General features: G+C 40.8%; 2 protein-coding genes across 2 annotated transcripts in view; one reads left to right on the top strand and one right to left on the bottom strand.

Moving 5' to 3' along the window:
- Positions 1-931: 931 nt before the first annotated feature.
- LOC125253439 lies at positions 932-5,133 on the bottom strand. The gene is made up of 5 exons (XM_048167393.1): positions 3,633-5,133; positions 3,256-3,526; positions 2,746-2,882; positions 2,421-2,624; positions 932-1,951 (listed from the first exon to the last, which is right to left on the bottom strand). Exons 1-5 carry the CDS (start codon positions 4,251-4,253, stop codon positions 1,160-1,162), a joined length of 2,025 nt encoding a protein of 674 aa, XP_048023350.1. The 5' UTR covers positions 4,254-5,133; the 3' UTR covers positions 932-1,159.
- Positions 5,134-5,650: 517 nt separating this feature from the next.
- The window catches only part of LOC125253453 (urokinase plasminogen activator surface receptor-like), a 551,125-nt gene continuing 533,582 nt past the window's right edge, over positions 5,651-23,193 (top strand). The window contains exon 1 of the mRNA XM_048167413.1: positions 5,651-7,061. Within this exon, the coding sequence (XP_048023370.1) occupies positions 7,013-7,061 (49 nt within the window). The 5' untranslated portion in view covers positions 5,651-7,012. The remainder of the gene's footprint in view (positions 7,062-23,193) is intronic.

Raw genomic sequence — 23,193 nt, 5'->3', positions numbered from 1 at the left:
ATCATTGCTCATCACTCAGTACTGTTATGATGATCTCAGGCACAAAGTTGCAACTTTAATTTTACTGAGATAAAAACCAGCTCTCTCAGATCATTATTTCAAGTCATTCTGAATCTATTGGTCTCAAGGAGGCATTAGAGATGATGTCGCTCTCTGAGACAGTGTCTAAACAATGTTTGCACCTCACAAGCATGTGTGATTTCTCAGGACATATTTAGGTCATGTCAGGTTTGGTCTATATGTGAGATGTGTGTGTATGTGTGACGGGTGTGTCTGTGGTTGTGAGTGTTACTGAGTAAGAAAATGAATGTGTTAATCTTGCAAGTCTCTCTGGACAAATGTCTTTTTAAAAGGCTCAATGTCTTACAGTTTTTTTTCAATTGCTAACAAGCGTTTTTTGACCTGGTTTCTCAATAACTTTACATACTTACAAATGGGTAAAAACAGGTAAAAACTATATATGTAAATTGAAGTATGTGTGATTTTCTTTCTTCTGCAGAACACAATAATATATTTTAATGTTTGGGTCCAAACAACACTGAACCCCACTGGCTTTTATTTTATGGACACGCACACACACACATTTTTCAAAATATCTACTTTTGTGGTCTACAAAAGAAAGTAATAAAATGTGTTTCCATTGTAGTTTATGAACATTTTCTTTTCTTATTATTGAATATTTATCCGACTCAAAGGAGCGCATGAGTTTTTTATGTGCATTTTTAGAATTTATGCGCATCTTGGCGTTTGCATCCAGCAGTTTTTGATACAATATCCCAAAATGCACATAAAAATAGGTGGATGGAAATATAGCTATACAGATTGTGAATGACATGAGGGTGAGTAAATGAGTAAAACATTTTCAGCTGGTTAAACTTAGAAATGAAAGTTCACCTGCTGCCTTAAAATTGTGAGTTAACTCAACTTGCAGGGGTGCAAACACATGTATGGTCAAAAAAGAGAGAGGTAATCGAAGCCCCCGCCCAGCGGCAAATATCCAGATACTTACATTGCCACCAACCCCTGCCATCCCCAGCCCACCCCATAGGCACAGACTAAAATGAAATTCTGAAAATCAAAATACACAGACGCTAATTTGTAATATTCAATTTCATTTTTTATTCCGAAACATAAACTCTCATTGAACTATCTTCTTGCTTTACTCCAGCTTCCTCTTCTTCCTGGCCACCTCCTGCAATGTATCCAGGGCCTTGCGTCTGGCTGCATTAATTTTCTTATCAACATGTTTGAGACGTGTCTGCCTCTCTTCGGCCAGAGCAGTGGTCTTGGCCTTCTCTGCACTTTCACATGTAGCACTGCAGCCATACTCCACCTGCCTCTTCTGCTTTGCCTCCATCCTCTTCTCTCTGTCGGTCTTGTCCCTTCTCCCTGCAACCCTAATGTTCTGGCAGAGAGTTTTATCAACTGGCCCCAGTTTGATGTCATCTCTTTTGAACATGCCAATGCCAGTCTTGCCCCTTGACCTCAGCACATATTTGACAGTCTGCACTGCATCAAAGGTGGAGATCTTCATGCTAGATCTTTTAGCATCAATCACATCTCCCATGAGACTAAAGGAGGACTCTACCAGTGGTCCATGGAAGATGGAGAGGGCCCCTCTGATAACCTGGCTGAGAGCTGGATACTTCCCCAAACTCATGACATGGGCCCACCACTTCACAATGTCATCTCCATCTTCATACTTGGCCAGGTTGGGGTCCACATTGTACCTAATGATCTCCTGGGTGATGTCACTCTCTAGGGGCACTAAATGTTTCATGATCCTAGCCAACTCCTTCAGCTGAGTAACAGCCTGGGAATGGCCCCTCACCACAGGATCAATAGAGGACAAGGCCTGTAGGGTCTTACTTTTGAGAGGTAGTTTGTTCTGCATGTACTTGCCACAAGCTGTGTATGCCTTGGTCACCTTCCCAATAAAATCCATGATTATCTGCAACACACATACCATACAAAAAACATGTTTAAACTGAGTTCATACTCAGGTTTCATGGCTGCAGCACAATGGCAAGTCATATCAGCATATCAGATCATGTTCGATCATATTACTTAACTGTTTATGTAACATTTATGGTGACATCATGCAGGACTGTAAAATCAGAATAGGAAAATTTCCAAATCTTTACTTTTCTAAACAATTAATAAAAATACATTTTAAATTTACAAGATGTTAAACACTCTTACTGGTCTACATATAAATGTACAAATCAGTCAATCAAATGGAAAGAGTAATTACAATACATGTTCCATTTGTCCCATATACTGTACTTTCGTGATTATGCGGTTGCATTTTTTTAACCAGTAGGTGGCAGTATGACCTAAGGGATACTGCTTTTCTGAACCGCTAATGATAAAATGGAAAGAAAATTTAAAAAGTAGTTAACTTTATTTAAAATACTAACCGGATGCTTTGGATGGGCTGCAATCAGGTCTTCTGCGACTTTCCCAACGTAAATCTGGGAGTGAAGTGTGTTATTGGCCAAGTCCAATTCTAGCAATTTCTTTGGCGACATCTTCAGATGCTCAGGCTTGATGAAGCAGGCAAGAAAGTTGATGAACACTTCAAGTTGCTTGTCATGAAGCTTGTGAACCAAGGTTTTACTTCCCTTCAAAGAACATAAAAAATGCATTTTTAGAACTGACTGAACTTGCTGTTGTTTTTCAATAGACATCAGAATCATCTTACGTCTATGCTGAGTTGCATACACTGTATAGAAAAATACTCACTTGAAAGACCATCACGTATTCCTTCAAAATTGGGAGGACACCAAGGTACACACTAAGAATAAGGTTCACTTTTTGGTTTTCCACCCAAATCTTCTTTACAATTCGGGCCTTCCTTTTCTTCCCCAAATCAGTCATTCCTTCAAAAAAAAAGAAAGAAAAAAAGAAAGATAAAAAAAGATACAATATACATACCAGTGCATACAGATTTAAAGTTTGTGCAATACCAATGGTATACATAAAATGTTGCACAGATTGTAACAGTATGAGTACTCCTTAGGCTAATAAAATATAATAATAACAATTTACTTGGGACAAAAGTGTCTGCTAAATCATAACCATAACCATAAAACAGTAGGTATAGGTGTACAACACACATTTTATTCATCTCTCTCTCATATAGACAGACACATACAGCATGTTTACTACTGAATACTAAGATTCAATAGTAGGATTTTAGTTCCTTCTTGACCATAGAACAATCTGTTACAATATATACATACACATACATACCCTTCTTGCAGAGATCCTGGTGAATAAATTCAACCCTTCGTTGAGCCTTTTCACTCACACCAAGGTCTCTGTACAGGTCCTGTAATATTTCTTTATACAGTTCTTGGTCCTGCTTTCCCATAAATCCAAAGTAGAGCACTCTGAACACAGGTAACATTCTTTTAGTATTGATCCCTACGTCATAAGCTGACAACCAACGATGGGAGACAAATCGCTGGGGATTTGTGGCAGGTATGTCCAGGAACTCTGCTATTTCTTTCAGGTACCCCAACTGCAAGTGAAGATAACATATCTTACACTACTAGCAACACTCAAAACAGTTAATAAACAAGTTAGAAATAGATTTTTCATTAAAAATGAAATGCATGTTCAGATACCTGATCTGGTGCCCATTGATGGTCTGTGTGGATGTCAGCAAAGAGCTGCTCCAAGTAGTTTTCAAAAGGTTCAGCAAATCTCTTTGCAGAGTTGTGGATGTGATGGCAAGAGTCACCATCCACATCGAGCAGAGTGGAACAATGCCTCTCTCGTATCCTTGTCTCCAGCCCTGATTTGCTCCCGCGCATCACGTTGCATGAGTCTAGCATTATGCTAATTAGGTTCGACCAAGGAATGTTCTTTTTCTGAAAAAAGTCACACATCACCCTCTCCAAACTAGCTGAACTGACTTTCGCAACTTCAAGGGAGCCCAGGTGTTCAACCACAACATCATTGAGCTCTTTGTTGAAGTAGCTGACCAACATAGAAAGGACCTTCTTATTACTGCTGGAGGTACTCTCATCCACATTCAGAGAGAAGGTGTATTGTCGTAAGTTGGAGAAAGTTCTCTCCGCAAATGTATGGCCCATACCATACACCATTTTATAAGAAGCTGCAGTGCGGGAGAGTTTAATTTGGCTAAGGGCTGCCTTGTCTGCAGCTAGACACTGGCTTAACTCCACCAACACAGGTGCTATTGTCAGAGGTAGAGAGTGCTCAGCAATAACTGCCAGGACCATTGCCTAGTGAATAGAGAAAGAAAATACATAAATTACTCATTTAATGATTCATTTTAAACTAATTTAGTTCATCTCCATTTGCTTTGTCTTCATTATGTACTCATTTCCATAAAAAATATTTTGGTTTACTAGTCTTCAACACACACACACACACGTAGTGTTTTCATGTTTTATGGGGACTTTCCATAGACATAATGATTTTTATACTGTACAAACTGTATATTCTATTCCCTTACACTAACCCTATCCCTAAACCTGCCCATCACAGAAAACTTTCTGCAATTTTACATTTTCAAAAAAACATCACTTTTTTGATTTATAAGCCGTTTTTTCCTCATGGGGACCAAAAAATGTCCCCACACGAACAAGGATTTCGGATATTGCCATCCTTATGGGGTCCCCATAACGTAGGGTTTACCAGGCCACACACACACACACACATACCTCTCCATTACCAATGCGATTACACATAGGCACTGGAAGCTTAACACTTTCCCTGATCTTTTCTGCTGCTGAGGCCTGGTTCTGAGTAGCTGGTAAAGGATCTTCCTTACGGAAGAGTTGTGCCACACTTTGAGTTGTTACGATTGAGGTCACTCTGTTTGTGTGTATGGATGTCTGACAGTGTGCATACAGGGCATGCACCCCTCTGCTACTGTAGTTAATTTCCTTCATGCAGAGAGTGCATTTAGCACAACCCTTTTTTTCAATTTTCTGAAAAAAGTCAGACAGTATGAATGTGTGTTTGACTGCATGGACCTTGATTGTAGTTTCAAGTTTCAGCCAAGACCAATTCCAACTGCATTTACAGCCTCTATCCATCTGTTGCACAAGAAGTGCCTCACTTTCCTCAATTTCCCTCATTCTGCAAATGAATACAGAGTTATTTTTGCAAAACTGTTCAAATAGTTCACTCTGCTCCTTTCCACAATGTCTTGTTTATATGCTGCAATATTTCTCGCCCACTCTGGGGTTGCCATAAAATGTAGAATGTTATGGGTCCATCTTCAGCAGTCTATTTGTGTCAATATTACCTGATAAAAAAGGACCTCCTTAAAAATAGCAAAACCAGCTGGTGATCACCTAAGCCCACTCAACAGTTCCTTGAAATTGGAACTAGAATTAAATTGTATAGTTTGTATATAAACACTGATGCCTACAGAAGCAATCAAAATAGAGAAAAGCACCTTTTGAAAGTAACATGGAGCATGAAAGAACAATTATATCGATTGCATTGTTACACCGCTAGGTGGCGACAAGTGACTTAAATGTATTTGTTATTGAATCATTCAAGAGATTCGTTCAAAAAACAGTGATTCATCCATTAATGAAACAAGCAAAGTACCGGTATTTATTATATTAATATATTGCTATATAATACTAAATAAGATATACATATTTTCGGCTTTTCAATAGCAGCCGCAACAGGAAATCATTAAAACGAGGCAAAAAAAGTGCTGCGTTAAATGCGTTTTTTTTTAACGCGTTAAACATTTCAAATTAATCGCAAAGATTAACGCGTTAATTCCCCCAGCCCTAATTAATATTAATAAAACATCCTAACTATCAGCATTGGCGTGTTCTACCTCTTTTACTGACGGCTTACAAAATGAAACAGGTAACGTTAGCACCACAACCATTATTTGCACTCGCACAAATTAGCAGTAACTTACTCCTGAATATATTTTTAGATTACCGTATATATCGACGGATTACATTTTTCACGAGCACATGCGACCAAAATGGTTGTAATTTCGAGCCTAACAACTTTTTCTATGTAGCTACAGTCATCCATAATTTGATCTGCTAGCTAGCACTAACGTTAGGTCTTTACATGTGAACTTGATGTAGCTAAATCGTACTGATAGCAGGTTACACACAGACACACAACATATTACCTCGGCCTAGTTAAAATGTTTAATAAATTACATGACTAGTAGATTACATAACATTATAAACCAAAAATATCCTTACCTCCAGTCATTGATGATCTCACCAGTTTCCAGTAAAACGGGAAGGCGCGGCGCCGAACTCGGGTCTCAGGGAGAAATAATGCTGCAGTGGCAGATATACCGCAGCGAGAAGAAACATAGTGGTTCACACCAGCGCGCATACCGGTGCTGTTTTGGCGCGCAGTGTTCTGATTTGCTCATTTACTTTTTTGGTGGAGGCAATCCTGAATTACTGATGGTGAAATTATAATCCGACACTCTCAGACTCTCAGACACCCCCCCCCCCCCTCCCCCCTTCGATCAAAAAAACTCTTCGGATCTGCACGATTCACACAAGTCACCCAGACGGCCGTGAAAAAAGCGAGAGCCGCCGAAAAGCGCGCTGTTTGCACCCCTGAACTTGAAGATAACCTTTGTTTGAACTCAAAAATAGTCAAGACAACACATTACTTTAAGTTAAAAATTAAACTTAAAAATGTTCTCTTTAAGTTGAGTTAACTTATGTTTAGTGGAGTTAACTCACATTTTTAAGGCAGCAGGTGAACTTTCATTTCTAAGTTTAACCAGCTGAAAATGTTTTGGGTCAACTATCACTTGGTTGGTTTAAGTAAACCTACACAATGTAGTTTACATATTAAACAATAATTTATCATTAACTGGCAAGTAAATTATGTAAGATGTTGTTTCGGTTTCATTTCCTTTTTTTTTTGTTTGTTTCTTTTTTCCTCATGAAGATCCTCCCCTTGTGCTAACCTATAAAATGAGTACTAAAACAAGCAAGATATTTAATTCACTTCCTGATCAAAGATGGATCTGCAAATCTCAGTTTTTCTTCTCTTCGTTCTTTTCACTGCAGGTACAAAGACAAATAATGTTTGTGATGATTTTAAATACAAATACAGGTAAAACTTTACAGTAAGGTTTATTAGTTAAACATTAGTTAATGTATTAAGTAACATGAACGAACCATGAGCAATACATTTGTTACTGTATTTACGAATATTCGTTAACGTTAAAGAAAATACGGTTCTTCAGTGTTTGTTCATGTTCACAGTGCATTAACTAATGTTTACAAGATTTTAATAACGTATTAGTAAATGTTGAAATTAACATTAACAAAGATTAATAAATGCTCAGTAAGTGCAGTTCATTATTAGTTCATGTTAACTAATAAAGCACTTTTTTAGAGTGTAGTTAACTAATGTTAACTAATGAACCTTATTGTTAAATACAGGTCATTGGTTCTCTCTCACTGTCTCTGTTTCATTACTACAGGACACTCTCTCAGCTGTTATGAGTGCAAGGGTCTGAACGGTTCTTGTGCGGGACAAACGGTAAAAACGTCCTAATGGATCTTCTCAGTGCTCGAGTACAACAACAGTGACACAAGTTGCTAAGTCCATTAAGATTGAAATTTACTGTTATATTTGACTGATGGAGATGCTGCTATTATTTACTTGTTTTTCTGGCAGAATTTAAAATTTCAATCACAAAATATTCTACATTTTTGATAATTAATTTGTTTTCTCAGGTTTTGATTTATATATATATTTTTTAAATAAAAAAGCTCATTTGGACATATTTATAAATAAATTTTCCAGTTGAACTGGTCTTTCCTGTATCATTCATGTTTTTTTAGGTGACACTAATACTAAAGTGAAGGTTAAGGATTGTGCTGCTGCCTGTCAAAGTGGGTCCCTGAACTTAGGCAGTGTAAAGGCGACTATTTCCTGCTGTAACTCAGATGAATGTAACTTTGAAGATGCTCCAGGTATTGTGCTTCAATGATCATGTGCAAATAAATATCTTTTTTAAAGTCAACACTCATTTTACTTCCAAAAGACATCCAATCAGGAAATAAAACAAAGGTGCGTCTTGTCTGTCATAAACTGATGAGCAGCTAAAGGAGTGTTGTTTCATTAGACCTTTTGTAAAGAAAAGAAAAGAAAAGAAAATAATACTTGTTTCCCCTCTGTAGATCCTGTCCCGAATGGAAAGACATGTTACTCCTGTGATGTTCAGAGCTGCTCGAACATTTTGAACTGTTTTGGGGATGAAGACCGCTGTGTTACAGCAACAGGTGAGAATCTGAAAAAGGAAGAAGATTAAAGTCATGATCTTTTAAACTCTCTTAGGTTAAATCATTTGACACAGATCACATATATCAATGCCCAGCTTAGACTGAATCAACCTTTGTTTTCTTTCTTTTCATCAGCGACTTCTGGAGGCCATGTTGTAAAAGGCTGTGCCTCTAAATCCATCTGTGATCTCGCAGCACAGGTTCCTGGTTTTAAGAGCTTCTCATGTTGTGAGGGGAACATGTGTAACGGTGCTCAGAGTGTCTCCCAGAGCTTCCTGTTCCTCTGCTGTTCTCTGCTCTCCTACTTCCTGCTGCACTGAATCCAGCAGCTCTTCATCCTACAATCAGATACACTGTACTGAATATAGAGCTTGTGTTTTCTCTGAACTATCTTTGGTGTTCTGATGTGATTTTTTGCAGTAAAAGTAACATTTTATGAAATAAAAAACATCGCCTTATTACTGGGGTCATATTTAATAAAGCTTGTCATGCAGTAAAGTTGTTCAAATAATATTTTATTTCTTACAAAAATGAATAAATAAACTTTGTTAAGAAGATGATAATTATTGAATTATGTAAAGAAGGAAATTAGGCTGATTCTTGATGTCTGTGTGTGCCTAAAAGAAAGTTTTTTTCAGAACAGCTTTTGAAAAATCCTTCAGATTATATTGAAAAAGTTGATCTTCTGCTGTAGAATCACAGTGCTGCTGTAATCAATAATGTAAATCTAACTCAGAGATTGGGTTCTAAATGAGTTCAGTGATTCAGGTCAAACTATGATCATATGAAATCATAACCAACACCACCTGATCATCTTTTCCATTTGTTTGTCTGGATGTTATAACTCAGTTAAAACAGCCCAAACATAATTTTATTTAAAAAATTCAAGGGTCAAGAGCTCAACTAAAGCAAACGCTGATCTCCATGATGGTGGCTTAAAAATTGTGATTTTCTCCTTTGGTGATTCTGCTTGTTATCATCAGGTATCTTCAATAATGGTTAATCATCACTGTTAATCACTTCATTAACTCATTAACTTTAACACCGCTTCAGTGTTCATTTAACACTCTTATTTTAACACTTTAACACTCTTGAGTATGGTCTCACATATACTCCCAGGAGAGTTAATTTAACACTGCAGTTTTTGCTGTGTAGTATGGAAAACAGTCAAAACTTGCCATCACCATGTCAAGTGAGCTGTGATGTTCACACTATAAATGTGTACAAAAAAAAAACAAAAAACACAAGTCTGATGGATTCTTGTGTAGAAGAACAGGTTCTGTGTCTCAGAGGTGTCAAGTGCATGAGTTCAACAGTGGTGACAGTGTGATTGTCATGATCACCAGTGAGAGTGCCCTTTCAGCCACTAGAGGGCACTCCATCCCGGACTCTCATTTCCACCTGTTACATGGACTACATATCCCAATACACACTTCCCGGACTAATCATCTCACGTCATTGCACTCACCTGTTTTGTATTATGTCATTAGTGTCTGTCTATTTATACTGAGGTTTTTCTGTCTTTGGTGGTGGTTCATTGTGCGAATGTCACCCTTGAGTCTGAGCCCTGGTTCTTTGTGTTCTCTGGTTTTTGTTTTTGGTTTCTTGTTTCATGTTCCTTGTTTTATGTTTGGACTGCTTTTTATGGATTTCGACCCCTGCCAGTACCTGGATTACGCCCTTTGGATTTACCCTCAATAAACACCTTTTCTGCTGCACTTGGATCTATTTGTTTGCTTCGCGATCCGTGACAGAATGAACCACCATTATAAGGATCCAGCAGCATGAGGACTATTCCGTCAGCCACTTGCAGGGAGCGTGTGGCACTGCTTGGGGCAGTGATGGCTCTACGCCAGGAGGGAGAAGAGGTAGGATGCTTCGCCAAGGTCTTTTGGACGATGGCGGTGGGGCTGAGATACAACGACGCGGCGCTGAAGGATACTTTTAATTGCTGTCTCGACGATCCTCTGCCTCAATGTGAGATGGAGGGGCTACGGAGTTTAGATTTCTGGAGGTTCGCCACGTATCTTCGCCGTCGGAGGGAATGGACCTCACTGAGTCAGCCAGGCAGTTTGCATGCTCCAGCCCATGATTCCGTTTCAGAAGGCATTGAGGAGGTGGGCACTGAGCCTCAGCTTCACCCCGGTAAAGGGAGGAGGAGGAGGAGAAGGAAGTCTCCAGCTAGTGAACCCGTTCCAGTCAGTGAGTCCACTTCAGAGCCCGCTTCAGTCAGTGAGTCCACTCCAGAGCCCGCTTCAGTCAGTGAGTCCGCTCCAGCCAGTGAGTCCACTCCAGAGCCCGCTCCAGCCAGTGAGTCCACTCCAGAGCCCGCTCCAGCCAGTGAGTCCACTCCAGAGCCCGCTCCAGCCAGTGAGTCCACTCCAGAGCCCGCTCCAGCCAGTGAGTCCACTCCAGAGCCCGCTCCAGCCAGTGAGTCCACTCCAGAGCCCGCTTCAGCCAGTGAGTTCACTCCAGAGCCCGCTCCAGCCAGTGAGTCCGCTCCAGCCAGTGAGTCCGCTCCAGCCAGTGAGTCCGCTCCAGCCAGTGAGTCCGCTCCAGAGCCCGTTCCAGCTAGCGAATCCGCTCCAGAGCCCGCTCCAGCCAGTGAGTCCATTTTGGGTGAGCCACCGCCTCACCCTCATAGGCGGAGGAGAAGGAGGAAGAGGGCTTCCTCTGTCCTACAAGGCCTGGAGACCACTCTAGGGGTTGTTCGTGGGTTCTCCAAGCGCCTCGCCCTGCCGGCGCCAACTAAGCGCCACGCCCTGCCGGCGCCAACTAAGCGCCACGCCCTGCCGGCGCCAACTAAGCGCCTCGCCCTGCCGCCGCCGCCCAGACCTTCTGCCCTGCCGCCGCCGCCGCCCAGACCTTCTGCCCTGCCGCCGCCGCCGCCCAGACCTTCTGCCCTGCCACCGCCGCCCAAGCCTCCTGCCCTGCCGTCGCCGTCCAAGCCTTCTGCTCTGCCATCATCCAAGCCTTCTGTCCCGCCGCCGCCGCCCAGACCTTCTGCCCTGCCGCCGTCGCCGCCCAGACCCTCAGCCCTGCCGCCATCATCCAAGCCTTCTGTCTTGCCGCCACTGCCCGGGCCGTCCGAGCCGCTGGAACCAGCCTGGTCGGTTCCTCCAGCGCCGCCCTGGCAATCAGCCGGGACCCCAAACCTGCCAGTGCCCGCCTGGTCAAATCCTCCAGCGCCGCCCTGGCAATCAGCCGGGACCCCAAACCTGCCAGTGCCCGCCTGGTCAAATCCTCCAGCGCCGCCCTGGCAATCAGCCGGGACCCCAAACCTGCCAGTGCCCGCCTGGTCAATTCCTCCAGCGCCGCCCTGGCAAACAGCCGGGACTCCAGACCTGCCGGTACCAGCCTGGTCAAATCCTCCAGCGCCGCCCTGGCAATCAGCCGGGACCCCAAACCTGCCAGTGCCCGCCTGGTCAAATCCTCCAGCGCCGCCCGGGCAATCAGCCGGGACCCCAAACCTGCCAGTGCCCGCCTGGTCAGTTCCTCCAGCACCGCCCTGGCTTTCAGTGGGGCACCCTGGATCTGGCCCGCCGTCCCTCCCCCTGATCCTCCTCCTGTCCACCTCCCTCCTGAGTTTTTTGTGTTTGTGTTTTGTCTGGTTGAGCGTCTGGTAGCCGCTCCTTTGAGGGGGGGTAATGTCATGATCACCAGTGAGAGTGCCCTTTCAGCCACTAGAGGGCACTCCATCCCGGACTCTCATTTCCACCTGTTACATGGACTACATATCCCAATACACACTTCCCGGACTAATCATCTCACGTCATTGCACTCACCTGTTTTGTATTATGTCATTAGTGTCTGTCTATTTATACTGAGGTTTTTCTGTCTTTGGTGGTGGTTCATTGTGTGAATGTCACCCTTGAGTCTGAGCCCTGGTTCTTCGTGTTCTCTGGTTTTTGTTTTTGGTTTCTTGTTTCATGTTCCTTGTTTTATGTTTGGACTGCTTTTTATGGATTTCGACCCCTGCCAGTACCTGGATTACGCCCTTTGGATTTACCCTCAATAAACACCTTTTCTGCTGCACTTGGATCTATTTGTTTGCTTCGCGATCCGTGACAGTGATGGATTGAAATTTAGCATTTTAATTTACTAATGGTGATGCTGCAACAGTGGAAATGTAACTTCCTGCATAATTGCTGCTTGTGTTCTGGTCAGAATTTGCAAGTGCAATAACACAATTTGTTTTATATCTGATTGTAATGGGCAATGCTTTACAATAATAATCATGTAATAATACCTGAATTAATAGTCTATACTTAATTCAACATGAACTCATGATTAGTGAAGATATTAACTAATCATGAACCAATAAAGAGCCATCCTTAACTACTACATATTCTTTTCAAATCTGTTAAACTTATGTTCAAAAGAATAACATAATTTAAAAAATCTGAAGACAACAATTTGCTACATTTCTACAGTAATACCATATTGAAATATACAACCTTTGTGTTATGGAAGAATGGCTTGGTTTGAGACATGTTTTAGTGTATTTTGAATGTGAAATTTGCTGCTGTTCTAAGCTGAATGTTGTTTAGGAGAACTGTGTGAAGAGTTTTGAAAAAGTGACCTAAGAGAAATGTGCCCTAGTGATCAAAATAGTGTTAGCAGACAGTTTACTAATACTCTAATGACTGCTATTTGACATGTAGTTGCAAAGTTAGTAGAAAGTCTAAAGTGGACTATCGGAATAAAGTGTTCTCTTTATGTTTGTGCTCCCTCTACAGGTAAACGAGGGTAAAGCTGATAAAGCTGAAGGCCAGAAGAGGGCGCTGCGAGTGCAGGTGAATACAGGCTTTGACTGCAGCATGGACTTTATCTCCTTGTGTTCAACACCCATATTTTCGTTTCTTTAAACTAAAACAAACTAATTTAATCTGATCAGCAGGTCTGGGATTCAATCCTGCTTTGTATTTCCCCATCTTTTAAGAAATCCACAAGTTCCTCAATCAAATCAAGACAATTTATTAGTCAAAAACAGTGTAAAGCTTGAACAACATGAAAAGAAGCTTATGAATGAGTCAAGTGCTTTAAAAGAGTTTTTTTCTGTTTTTAAAAATTGTAATGAATTTGATCAACAATAAACATGCCATTTTTTGAATAACTACTATCATTAGTAGTATTAATCAATAATTTCTTTATTCTTGATGATATGGAGTGTTTAAGGGAAGCTTCCTCCTGCTCTTCTCTCCTCTGCTCTTCTACTTCCTGTTGCAGTGAGTCCAGATTCAAGACTTCAGATTCTACAGCGAAGAATGCTTAGAAATGCTTAGAAATAATGACTATAATCCACAACTGCTCACAATTACATTTATGACATTTAGATTTTATCCAGAGAGGCTGCAAAATTGTCCATGTTGCAGAAACACAAACACATATACACCGATCAGGCATAGCATTATGAGCACTGACTGGTGAAGTGAATAAGGCCCAATCCCAATTCTACCCCTTCCCCTTTCCCCTTCCCCTTTGTTTCGCACTGTATTGTTCATGTATACAGTTATGTTCTCCGAAAAAAGATTTGTTAAAATCGCTATGAAAAACGTTCGCTAATGTTTTTTACTTTATGATAGTTCCACAACATATTTTTTTATATTTTATTGAAACCCGCGTTGATTTAACAACATAAATTCAAATCCGGTGGCAGCTAACTTGTCTTTTTGCCGCATGCCTGATTAATGTATTGTTTTGTTGTGGTTACGTCCATAAATACGTGTACGTTACATGATATAAACAAAAAGTGCATTCAGTTTGCATGCTTATTCATCAGTATTGTATGTAGGGACTCCTGAGGAAACATGCAGACTCATACGTTTTCGTGCAGAAAACGAGCAGCGTTTCTTGAAATCGAAATACACAGCAAAACAACTTTGGGAGTGAGTCATCTGTTAAACGTTTATGTTGCTTGTGCCTGATTACTGTGAGATATGTGCACTAAGAGATCAGAGCAACAGAGATCACTACAGCTATCGATGGCATCTTAGAAGTGTGTGATAAACATCAGCGCATCTATGACGTAGGAGCTAGCGACAACTTATGATGACGTGTAACGGTCTAGTAGTGGTGTCCCATTTCTTAGGGGAATATTTTCAGCCCTACCCCTTGACACTCTGTTTCAAGGGGCAAGGGGAAGGGGTATAAAATAGAATTGGGATTGGGCCTAACACTGATTATCTGATTATTGGGTGGATATATTAGGCAGCAAGTGAACATTTTGTCCTCAAAGTTGATGTGTTAGAAGCAGGAAAAATGGGCAAGCATAAGGATTTGAGCGAGTTTGACAAGGACCAAATTGTGATGGCTAGACGACTGGGTCAGAGCATCTCCAAAACTGCAGCTCTTGTGGGGTGTTCCTGGTCTGCAGTGGTCAGTATCTATCAAAAGTGCTCCAAGGAAGGAACAGTGGTGAACCGGCGACAGGGTCATGGGCGGCCAAGACTCACTGATGCACGTGGGGGGCGAAGGCTGGCCCATGTGGTCCGATCCAACAGACGAGCTACTGTAGCTCAAATTGCTCAAGAAGTTAATGCTGGTTCTGATAGAAAGGTGTCAGAATACACAGTGCATCGCAGTTTGTTGCATATGGGGCTGCATAGCCGCAAACCAGTCAGACTGCCCATGCTGACCCCTGTCCACCACCGAAAGCACTAATAGTGGACACGTGAGGTGGTCTGGTCTGATGAATCACGTTTTCTTTGACATCACGTGGATGGTCGGGTGCGTGTGCGTCGCTTACCTGGGGAACACATGGCACCAGGATGCACTATGGGAAGAAGGCGAGCCGGCAGAGGCAGTGTGATGCTTTGGGCAATGTTCTGCTGGGAAACCTTGGGTCCTGCCATCCATGTGGATGATACTTTGACATGTACCACCTACCTAAGCTTTGTTGCAGACCATGTACACCCTTTCATGGAAACAGTATTCTCTGGTGGCTGTGGCCTCTTTCAGCAGGATAATGCTCCTGCCACAAAGCAAAAATGGTTCAGGAATGGTTTGAGGAGCACAACAATGAGTTTGAGGTGTTGACTTGGCCTCCAAATTCCCCAGATCTCCAATCGAGCATCTGTGGGATGTGCTGAACAAACAAGTCCGATCCATGGAGGCTCCACCTCGCAACTTACAGGATTTAAAGGATCTGCTGCTAACATCTTGGTGCAGATACCACAGCACACCTTCAGGGGTCTAGAGGAGTCCATGCCTCGACGGGTCAGGGCTGTTTTGGAAACAAAAGGGGGACCAACACAATATTAGGAAGGTGGTCATAATGTTATGCCTGATTGGTGTATACTGTATATAGCCAACTTGGAATAAGGTTCTATCGGCATTCTGAGCCGAGCGGTTTTGAGATATTGAGCTTCAAATTTTTTGCATTTCATTCGACTTTGTAGATAGAACATTTTTGTTTTCTAGGTAAAAAGTCCCAAAATGTACACAACACACACACAAAAAAAGAATAAGAATATGTGAATAACTCAGTTTTGACAAAACTGTCAGATAAAACCTTATAATTTCAAGGTGACGATATTTTGTTTTAGTCACATATTTGTGAATGTGATCAAAATGATGAAACTCACTCTGATGTGTTCTAGGGTTATTAAAGATTTAGTCTTTCACAATGTCTAAAGTCTGATCATTAATGATCAGAAAATTTAATCTAATCATCTGTTTAAACACAATGAATCATGTCCCATCCAGAGTGTACTGTAGGTGCTGGTTGCTTTATTGCTCGTTTCCTGGCTTCTCATTAAAGGGGCTATATGTAAGATTTTTACTATTGTAAAGCATAAAAATACCCCAATATGTTTGCAGATATTTAGGAAACATACTAAGTTCACCTACTGGTTTCTCAGAAAAACAATGCTACAGCCAGATATTCTACTTTGAAAATGTGCGTTCCGTGTCAGAATGTCTGTGTTTGTTTTGGTCTGTGCGAAACCATGTTCTGACAGTTTATCCAATAGTGTTTCGACATCACCGGTTGCCACTTGACGGAAAACAGGGCGTATAGAAACCATGGAAACCAGCAAACAAACTGGGTCAGAGAATAGCAGATTCTACCTGACCTAAAAAGCCTCTGCATCCATCTAAAAATCTCTATGAGCGTCAGCATATTAAAACACAGATAAAACAACTCATCAGCTTTCATTGTCAATTGTGCTCCCCCTTGTTGCGTGTCCTCAAGCTGGCCACCCGCTTCTTTGAAGGAGGGGGCAGGGCAAACAATATTTTGAATTTGAACTGCAGTACCTATTTCGACCACTGGGTGTCATTCCTACTCATCCTCTTCATCGAATGGTAATCCCTAAAGCCTTTCTATTTAAATTTAATTTTCTTTCACTGTTATGAGTGTATGAGTCTGACGGGTTCTTATGTGGGGCAAACAGAACAAATATGTCTCAGTGGATATTCTCAGTGCGAGAGTTCAACAGGGATAACAAATGTTGGTAAGTCCAATATGATTTAAATTTACTGTTATATTTGACTAATGGAGATGTAATCAAGACATCACTTCCATCATCAGAACGTGTTTTTTGACCTCACTAACTGGATGCGCAAGGCAGTTGGACATAGTGGTGTTTTAGAGGTAAAAAAATTATAAAAGTACTGTTCGGTATCTCGCAAAAAACGATCGTTTTGTGTCTTAGGACACTGTGTTGTCACCAGCCGCAAGGTTTAATTTGGATTTGTCTGTCGTGTTTTTTTGACTCTTATAGATGGAGTTCCCATTGACATGCATTATATGACTGACAGACGGCAACGGTTGGAGGAGTTCAAAATCATCATTTGTGTTCTATTGAAGAAACAAAGTCACCTACATCTTGGATGCCCTGGGGGTAAGCAGTTAAACATCAAATTTTCATTTTTGGGTGAACTATCCCTTTAATGCGCCGCAGAAGCATGCAGTGTAAACAAGGCTAGACTGCCGTTCCAGTGCACTTTCATGGGTAGAAGGTTGCCTGGAATGCGGCATTACTGGAGCATGTTCACACATGTACACACTTCAAAAACGGTGCTTTCAGGGGCGTAGGAACCACTTTGACATTGGGGGGGACATTTTGGCCATTATGAATCAACGTCCATCTCGCCACCATAATAGTAACATACAGTATGGTGACGTCACGTGGTACGACATATATGAAATAACAGCAAAATAAATAAACAAAATCATCTGTTTATCATCTGTTCATCTGTTTAATTTATCTATTTATTATTACACAAATATTGAAGTTGGGAAACATAAAAGTGTACAAGCCCCCCTGCAATTGCGGGCAGAAAGGAAAGGGGCACTTTACAAGGCAAATATTTGATTTGTAACCCCAAAAAAATACAAAAACACAACAGTCACATACGGCTTTGGATATAGGCACTTGGAACTAGAACTATCATTATTATCTATATCAATAACATTTTACTTTTCTATTAAAAAGTTTATAACAGTAAAACAAAGCTTATTATCTAAGCTGACTATGAAGCTAATGAAATTGATGCTTAAGTCTAATATTCCCCTCTAATGCCAGTGCCCCACCTGCTCCCCATGCTCCTTCCCCCCAGACAATGTCCCACTTTAGTTTGGTATCAGTATTTTGTTCTCAAAGCTCCATAGAAACATCCTGAAGACTACAAACTCATAGGAAGATCTTTAAATCTGTCTGTCATTCTCTTGCTCTTCTAAAATCCTCCTGTTCTGCTCTTCAGGGGGTGAGGTAAATGGTGCCTTAGGCATGCCCTATTGCTTAGGCTAGAAAGCCAAAATGTTTTTTTCTCTTGTCATTCAAAGCAATAAATTGCTTGCAAATGGACTTTTTGTCCAACAAGTCCAGTTTATCCTGATGGATATGACAGACAGAAACATGGTTAAGTCTGTTTTGAGTCATTGTAGAGCGGAGCCAAGTCTTAAGCCTGCGGAGGGCACTAAAACTTCTCTCTGCCTCAGAGGAAGAAACAGGGACTACCAAAAGCAACCTGACCAGGGTTTCCACTTGCCCAAATAATCCACGTACCTCTACAGGCAATCCACGAATGATCCCTGCAGCTTCTGCACTGTTACTAAATGAGTAGTTCAATCGGAACATAGAAAGCTGGACTGAAAGTGACTCTCTGTTCAACTCTGAATATTTATCAATCACTGGAGCATCAACCTCTCCACTCAGAAGTGTCTCTTCCAATTTTTGCAAAGTCAGCAAATCATCCTGGCCAAACCGCTCAGTGAACTGTGCATCTACAGTATCTAGGACTTTAAAGAATTCCACTCTGTAGTGGTCCTTTGCAGACTTAGGCTGATGTGCTTCAGCTCCTCCAGTGAAGCATTTTGGAGGTGGTCTGCTCTGTGGAATTGTAATGGGCTTAATACCTAAAGACTGAACCATGGCCATCGCCTCTTCAAACAAAGTTTGGAAGCTTGCCTCATTTCTTTTGGCCATGAGTGAGGTCCTGACAACTTCAACAGCAGCCTTCATGCCTGCAACTGTAGCAGTTCTCTTCTGAAAAGAGATGTTCAGGCATTCAAGCTCATGAATCACTGGTAAGGCAAGTTTTAGACCTAACACTGTTTTGCCTTTACGAAACTGACCTAGCAAGCCATTAGCAGTAGATGCTGTGTTTGAGGCACCAGAAGCCATCTCCTCCAAGGCAGCAAGCACTGATCCATACTGTGATAAAACAGCTGTGATGGCTTTGTTCCGTACCGTCCATCTTGTTGGACAGAGTGGTTTTATTTTGGTGTAACATGTATTCTCAGCATGTGCAATCGCAGCATGAATTGCTTTAAACTTCCCTGACTGAGAGAACAGGACTCCCAACTGGTGGACCCAATCCAAGGAGTCTCTGATTAAACTGGAGGCTAAGCAAGCTTTCTGTGCTATTAAATTAGTACAGTGGGCACCACAGTGAACATAGAGTGCTAGTGGTTGCTCTTGTTTTATCAGTGCCTGTGCCCCAAAGTGCTTGCCGGACATATTAGCAGCCCCATCATAAGTTTGACCTCGTAAACCATGGATTGGTAAATTTAATCTCAGCAGCACATCCTTTGCAACGTCAGCAAGACTCCTTCCTGTTGTATCTGAGACACCGAACAAACCTATGAAATCTTCATGGGGAATCAGGTCATTGTCAACATAACGCAGGCATATGCTTTCTTGTTCTTGCCCAGATATGTCTTGTGTTCCATCAATGATAATTGCATACTGAAGAATGGGTAGATTCCTGATTGTGTCAGCTATTCCACGAACAATGCTGTTGCTCATTTTGGACAGAATTTCATTCTGGATCTCTGGGCTAATGTATTCTTTTTGGGACCTCTGCAACCATTTGTCTAAAAGGACATCATCCTCTGCTTTGTCTTTCAAGAGCTGATACAAATTACTATTTTCATCCTCATGCCCTCTCAAGGCCAGTCCCTGTCGTGCTAAATATTTGATAGAACTTACTATTTTCTCAAGACAGTGCCTATTGTCTGCTTGTTGCTTTGCCAAAGCACTGGACAATTGGGCATCTACAGGATGATTTTCTTGTGCAGTCACAGAGACAGCATGACAGTGTGTATGACTACTTGCATGTGCTTTAAATTTTTCAATCGCTTTTTTCCAATTTTTAAATCCTGTATTTATAAAGGCAGGCTCTGCTTTTGCTGCAAAGGGTGTGGGTTTTTCTTGATACACTTTTTTGCAATAGAAACACAAAACCCCTTGTTTCAATGCATCATAATGCAGCCAGGGAAATTCGCTGTACCACTTCTCTTGGAAATGTAAAACTCTATTAGACAGCACTTGAGTCGGTATACATTTTGGGTGTGGCTGATATGGCTCTATCCTCTGACTTGAATCTTCAATGTCACTCAACTCTCTGTCCCTGTTTCTGCCTCTGTCATGCATGCTCTGAACTCCCTAAAGCAAAAAAGTCACAATCTCACTCAAAGCCACTACACTTTATACAAAGTTTATAAAGGGCTAATCTCCTACATCTCTCTTACCTGTCGGTCTGTTTCTGCTTCTCTCTCTCTCTCTCTCTTTCTTTTTCTGCCCGTCTCAACCATTTGATGATCTTCCTGCATGATGTACAACGCTAGCATTTAGGTAATACCATAACCAGTAACTCAAAAAATTTAGTACAGTATCAGAACTGGACTTGACAAAGTAAAAAGGCAAAAAAATAATAATAATAATACGGTTTTGTCAGATTGAACAATTAATATGTAAGATTTCAAAGCACTGATTTGCAGATTCACAAATACTCACACACTGACATCTGTTTACAGCAGACAAAATGTTATCACTTAAGCCTTTTTAAGACCTCACCTCAGGCCCTGTACCATCCTCTCCTGTCTCCATACTGCTGCTGCCTTCCTGCTCCTAAAAATACAATATGGTTGCTGTGATGCATGTCTAAGGTAAAGCTCCTGAACCCAAGAAGAGACCATTTTAAAATTACACAATGAAAATCTAATTAATAACTGGATTCCAGGATGTCATATGCAAGATGGTGATGGGGTGTCCTGGGGCAGATGATGCGTGCAGCAGGCATGAAAAATTTGCCACAGGTGTGTGTTTTTATAGGAATTTTCACCCCCATTTCCTTTAAAAAATCTATTTTGCACTAGGTACACAAAATACTTCCTCTCAGTGTCTTTTGGACAAAAATTTCCCAAATGTGGACACATTTTTAATCCCATTGCCATTTAACTATAAAATGATGCAATCTTTGTTAATAGGCTTTTGTTCTGCATTTTTATTAGCATAAATTAAAAATTGTACTATTTTTTACTAAATGGTGCCTTTTTTTTAGGTTTGACCTATAAATAAAATACTCACTTTATTCCTCTTTACGGCTTCTGCTTATTATAAAGACAATTGGATAAATTGTGCAGCTATAACTGTGTGGGTGTGTTGGTATTGGTTTGTATGTGTGTTATAAAAAATTGTGTGGGTGTGCTTGTAATATTTGAGAGAGAAAAACTCAACTGTACTGCAAATCATAAATCCAAACACTGTGTGAATCAGTGGAGTTTTGCTGGCATCTAATGGGGAAACTTTGGCACTGCACCCAAACAAACTGACAGAAAGCTATTTTTTTGAGATATCAACCTCAAATTTGGAACACAACTTTTTTTTTTTTTTTTTTTTTTTTTTTAGATTTATGGCTTTTTAGTTTTAGAGTTTACTGTTTAAAATTCTGTTTCATAAAAATATATATATTTTCTATAAAATATTATTAATATATCATTTTTGTAAACATCAAGATCTATAACTTTTTTTTTTGGTTTCACTTTTTAAACTTAGTTTGGCTTCAACAAAAAATCTGCCAAGGGTCTTCTTTAAAATAAGACCAAACTTAAGTTTGGGCTCCCAATATTACAGGTTTTATGACAGTTTTTTTTTTTTTTTTACATTTTTGATATTTTTGTCCTCTACATTTTAAAACCTCACCTCACACCCTGCTGTGCCACCTGCCTCTCCTTTTGTCTCGTCCATGGCTGCATCATGGCTCTCCTAATAAATTAACAAATGTAGCCAATATGATATTGCAAACAAAGTAATAGTGGACTTATACATGGTCAGTTATGTTTATCGTGGGCTCTTCTGTATGTGAAAAATTTATAAAAGGCAAAAACTTTCATAGTCATCATTAATTCCTTTTAAGACCTCACCTCACAACCTCCACCTGTTACTTCATGTGCCACTCCTTCCTCACCTGCCTCTTTCCTGATAATACCAGCCTTCTCCTGATGACAAATTATATAATTTTTTAATGTAAATATAGGCTTGGTAAATGAAGGTTATGATGTCGCCCTGTCCTTGTGTAAAATGTGTTGTATTATAACTATTTACACTAACCTTACTCTTTGTAAAAAACTTCAGCAACGTTATTTCCTTTGGTTTTATTTTTTTCTGTGGTGGCATTATGCTGAAAAGAGATGACAGAACGTTTTACTTTTGCTAAGGTTAACACAGAGAAATCGATTGCCCGCTATATGGCTATCTACCTAACGTAACGTTAACCTCCTCTCGCAAAGCATAACATACGTGCCATACAAAATTCCACTGTTGATTTAATGTCATGCCTCGTATCCATAATTCAGTTTTAAAAAGCTTGTTAATTTAAACCGCTTGACTGAGACTAATTTACCTCATACAAAGTCGAGTCGTTCAAAGCTGGTGCGCACCAATAACGTATTTGAATGTTCGTAGTGTAATGTTGACTTCTCTCTACCAATCAGATGCTCCGAGTCCGACTATAGGTGAAAAGTGAAGAATATGAAGCTGGTGATTGGCGAATGGTGATTATTCAAACATGAATGAAATCACTCTGGGTTTGACTGACAAAACCGAATATCTTCTTCGTCGCGTATTCAAAATAAAAGTTCAAAATGTACAGTTTTTGTTCCTGCGGTGTATAGGCTAATTTTTGGGTGGGACACATGCAGCATTTTCCAATATTGAGGGGGACACGTCCCCCCCGTCCCCCCCGGTTCCTACGCCAGTGGGTGCTTTAAATCTCTTGACAAACTGAAAGACGTAGCTAAATGACATTTGTGTATGCAAAGTAAAATACTTGAAAGTGAAAGTCAGCTTGCTTATTTTGGTCAAGTTAAAGGTGCTACAGAGGATGTTTTGTTTTATACATTTTTGCAATATTACTTGAAACTGTCTTTACTGATAAAACTGATAAAAGACTATTTATTAGGTGCACTGAAAGTAATAATATTAATATACATCATCTGTGCACGAGGTACGGCCTTAAAAACATCAGCCAATCGTTTACGCGATCATCGCGTAAACGATTGGCCCTCAGGCTTGTCAATCACTGCCATGACGTTCCTTGTGAGAGACATGTGCGGCTGCACGCTCCAGTAACTTTCCACAGGCGCTGCATGCAATGTTTTTGTCAGGAGACAGGACTA

The sequence above is a fragment of the Megalobrama amblycephala genome, linkage group LG18 (genome assembly GCF_018812025.1).
Source record: "Megalobrama amblycephala isolate DHTTF-2021 linkage group LG18, ASM1881202v1, whole genome shotgun sequence".
NCBI classification, from domain to species: Eukaryota; Metazoa; Chordata; class Actinopteri; order Cypriniformes; family Xenocyprididae; genus Megalobrama; species Megalobrama amblycephala.
This window is presented reverse-complemented; position numbering and strand designations above follow the sequence as displayed.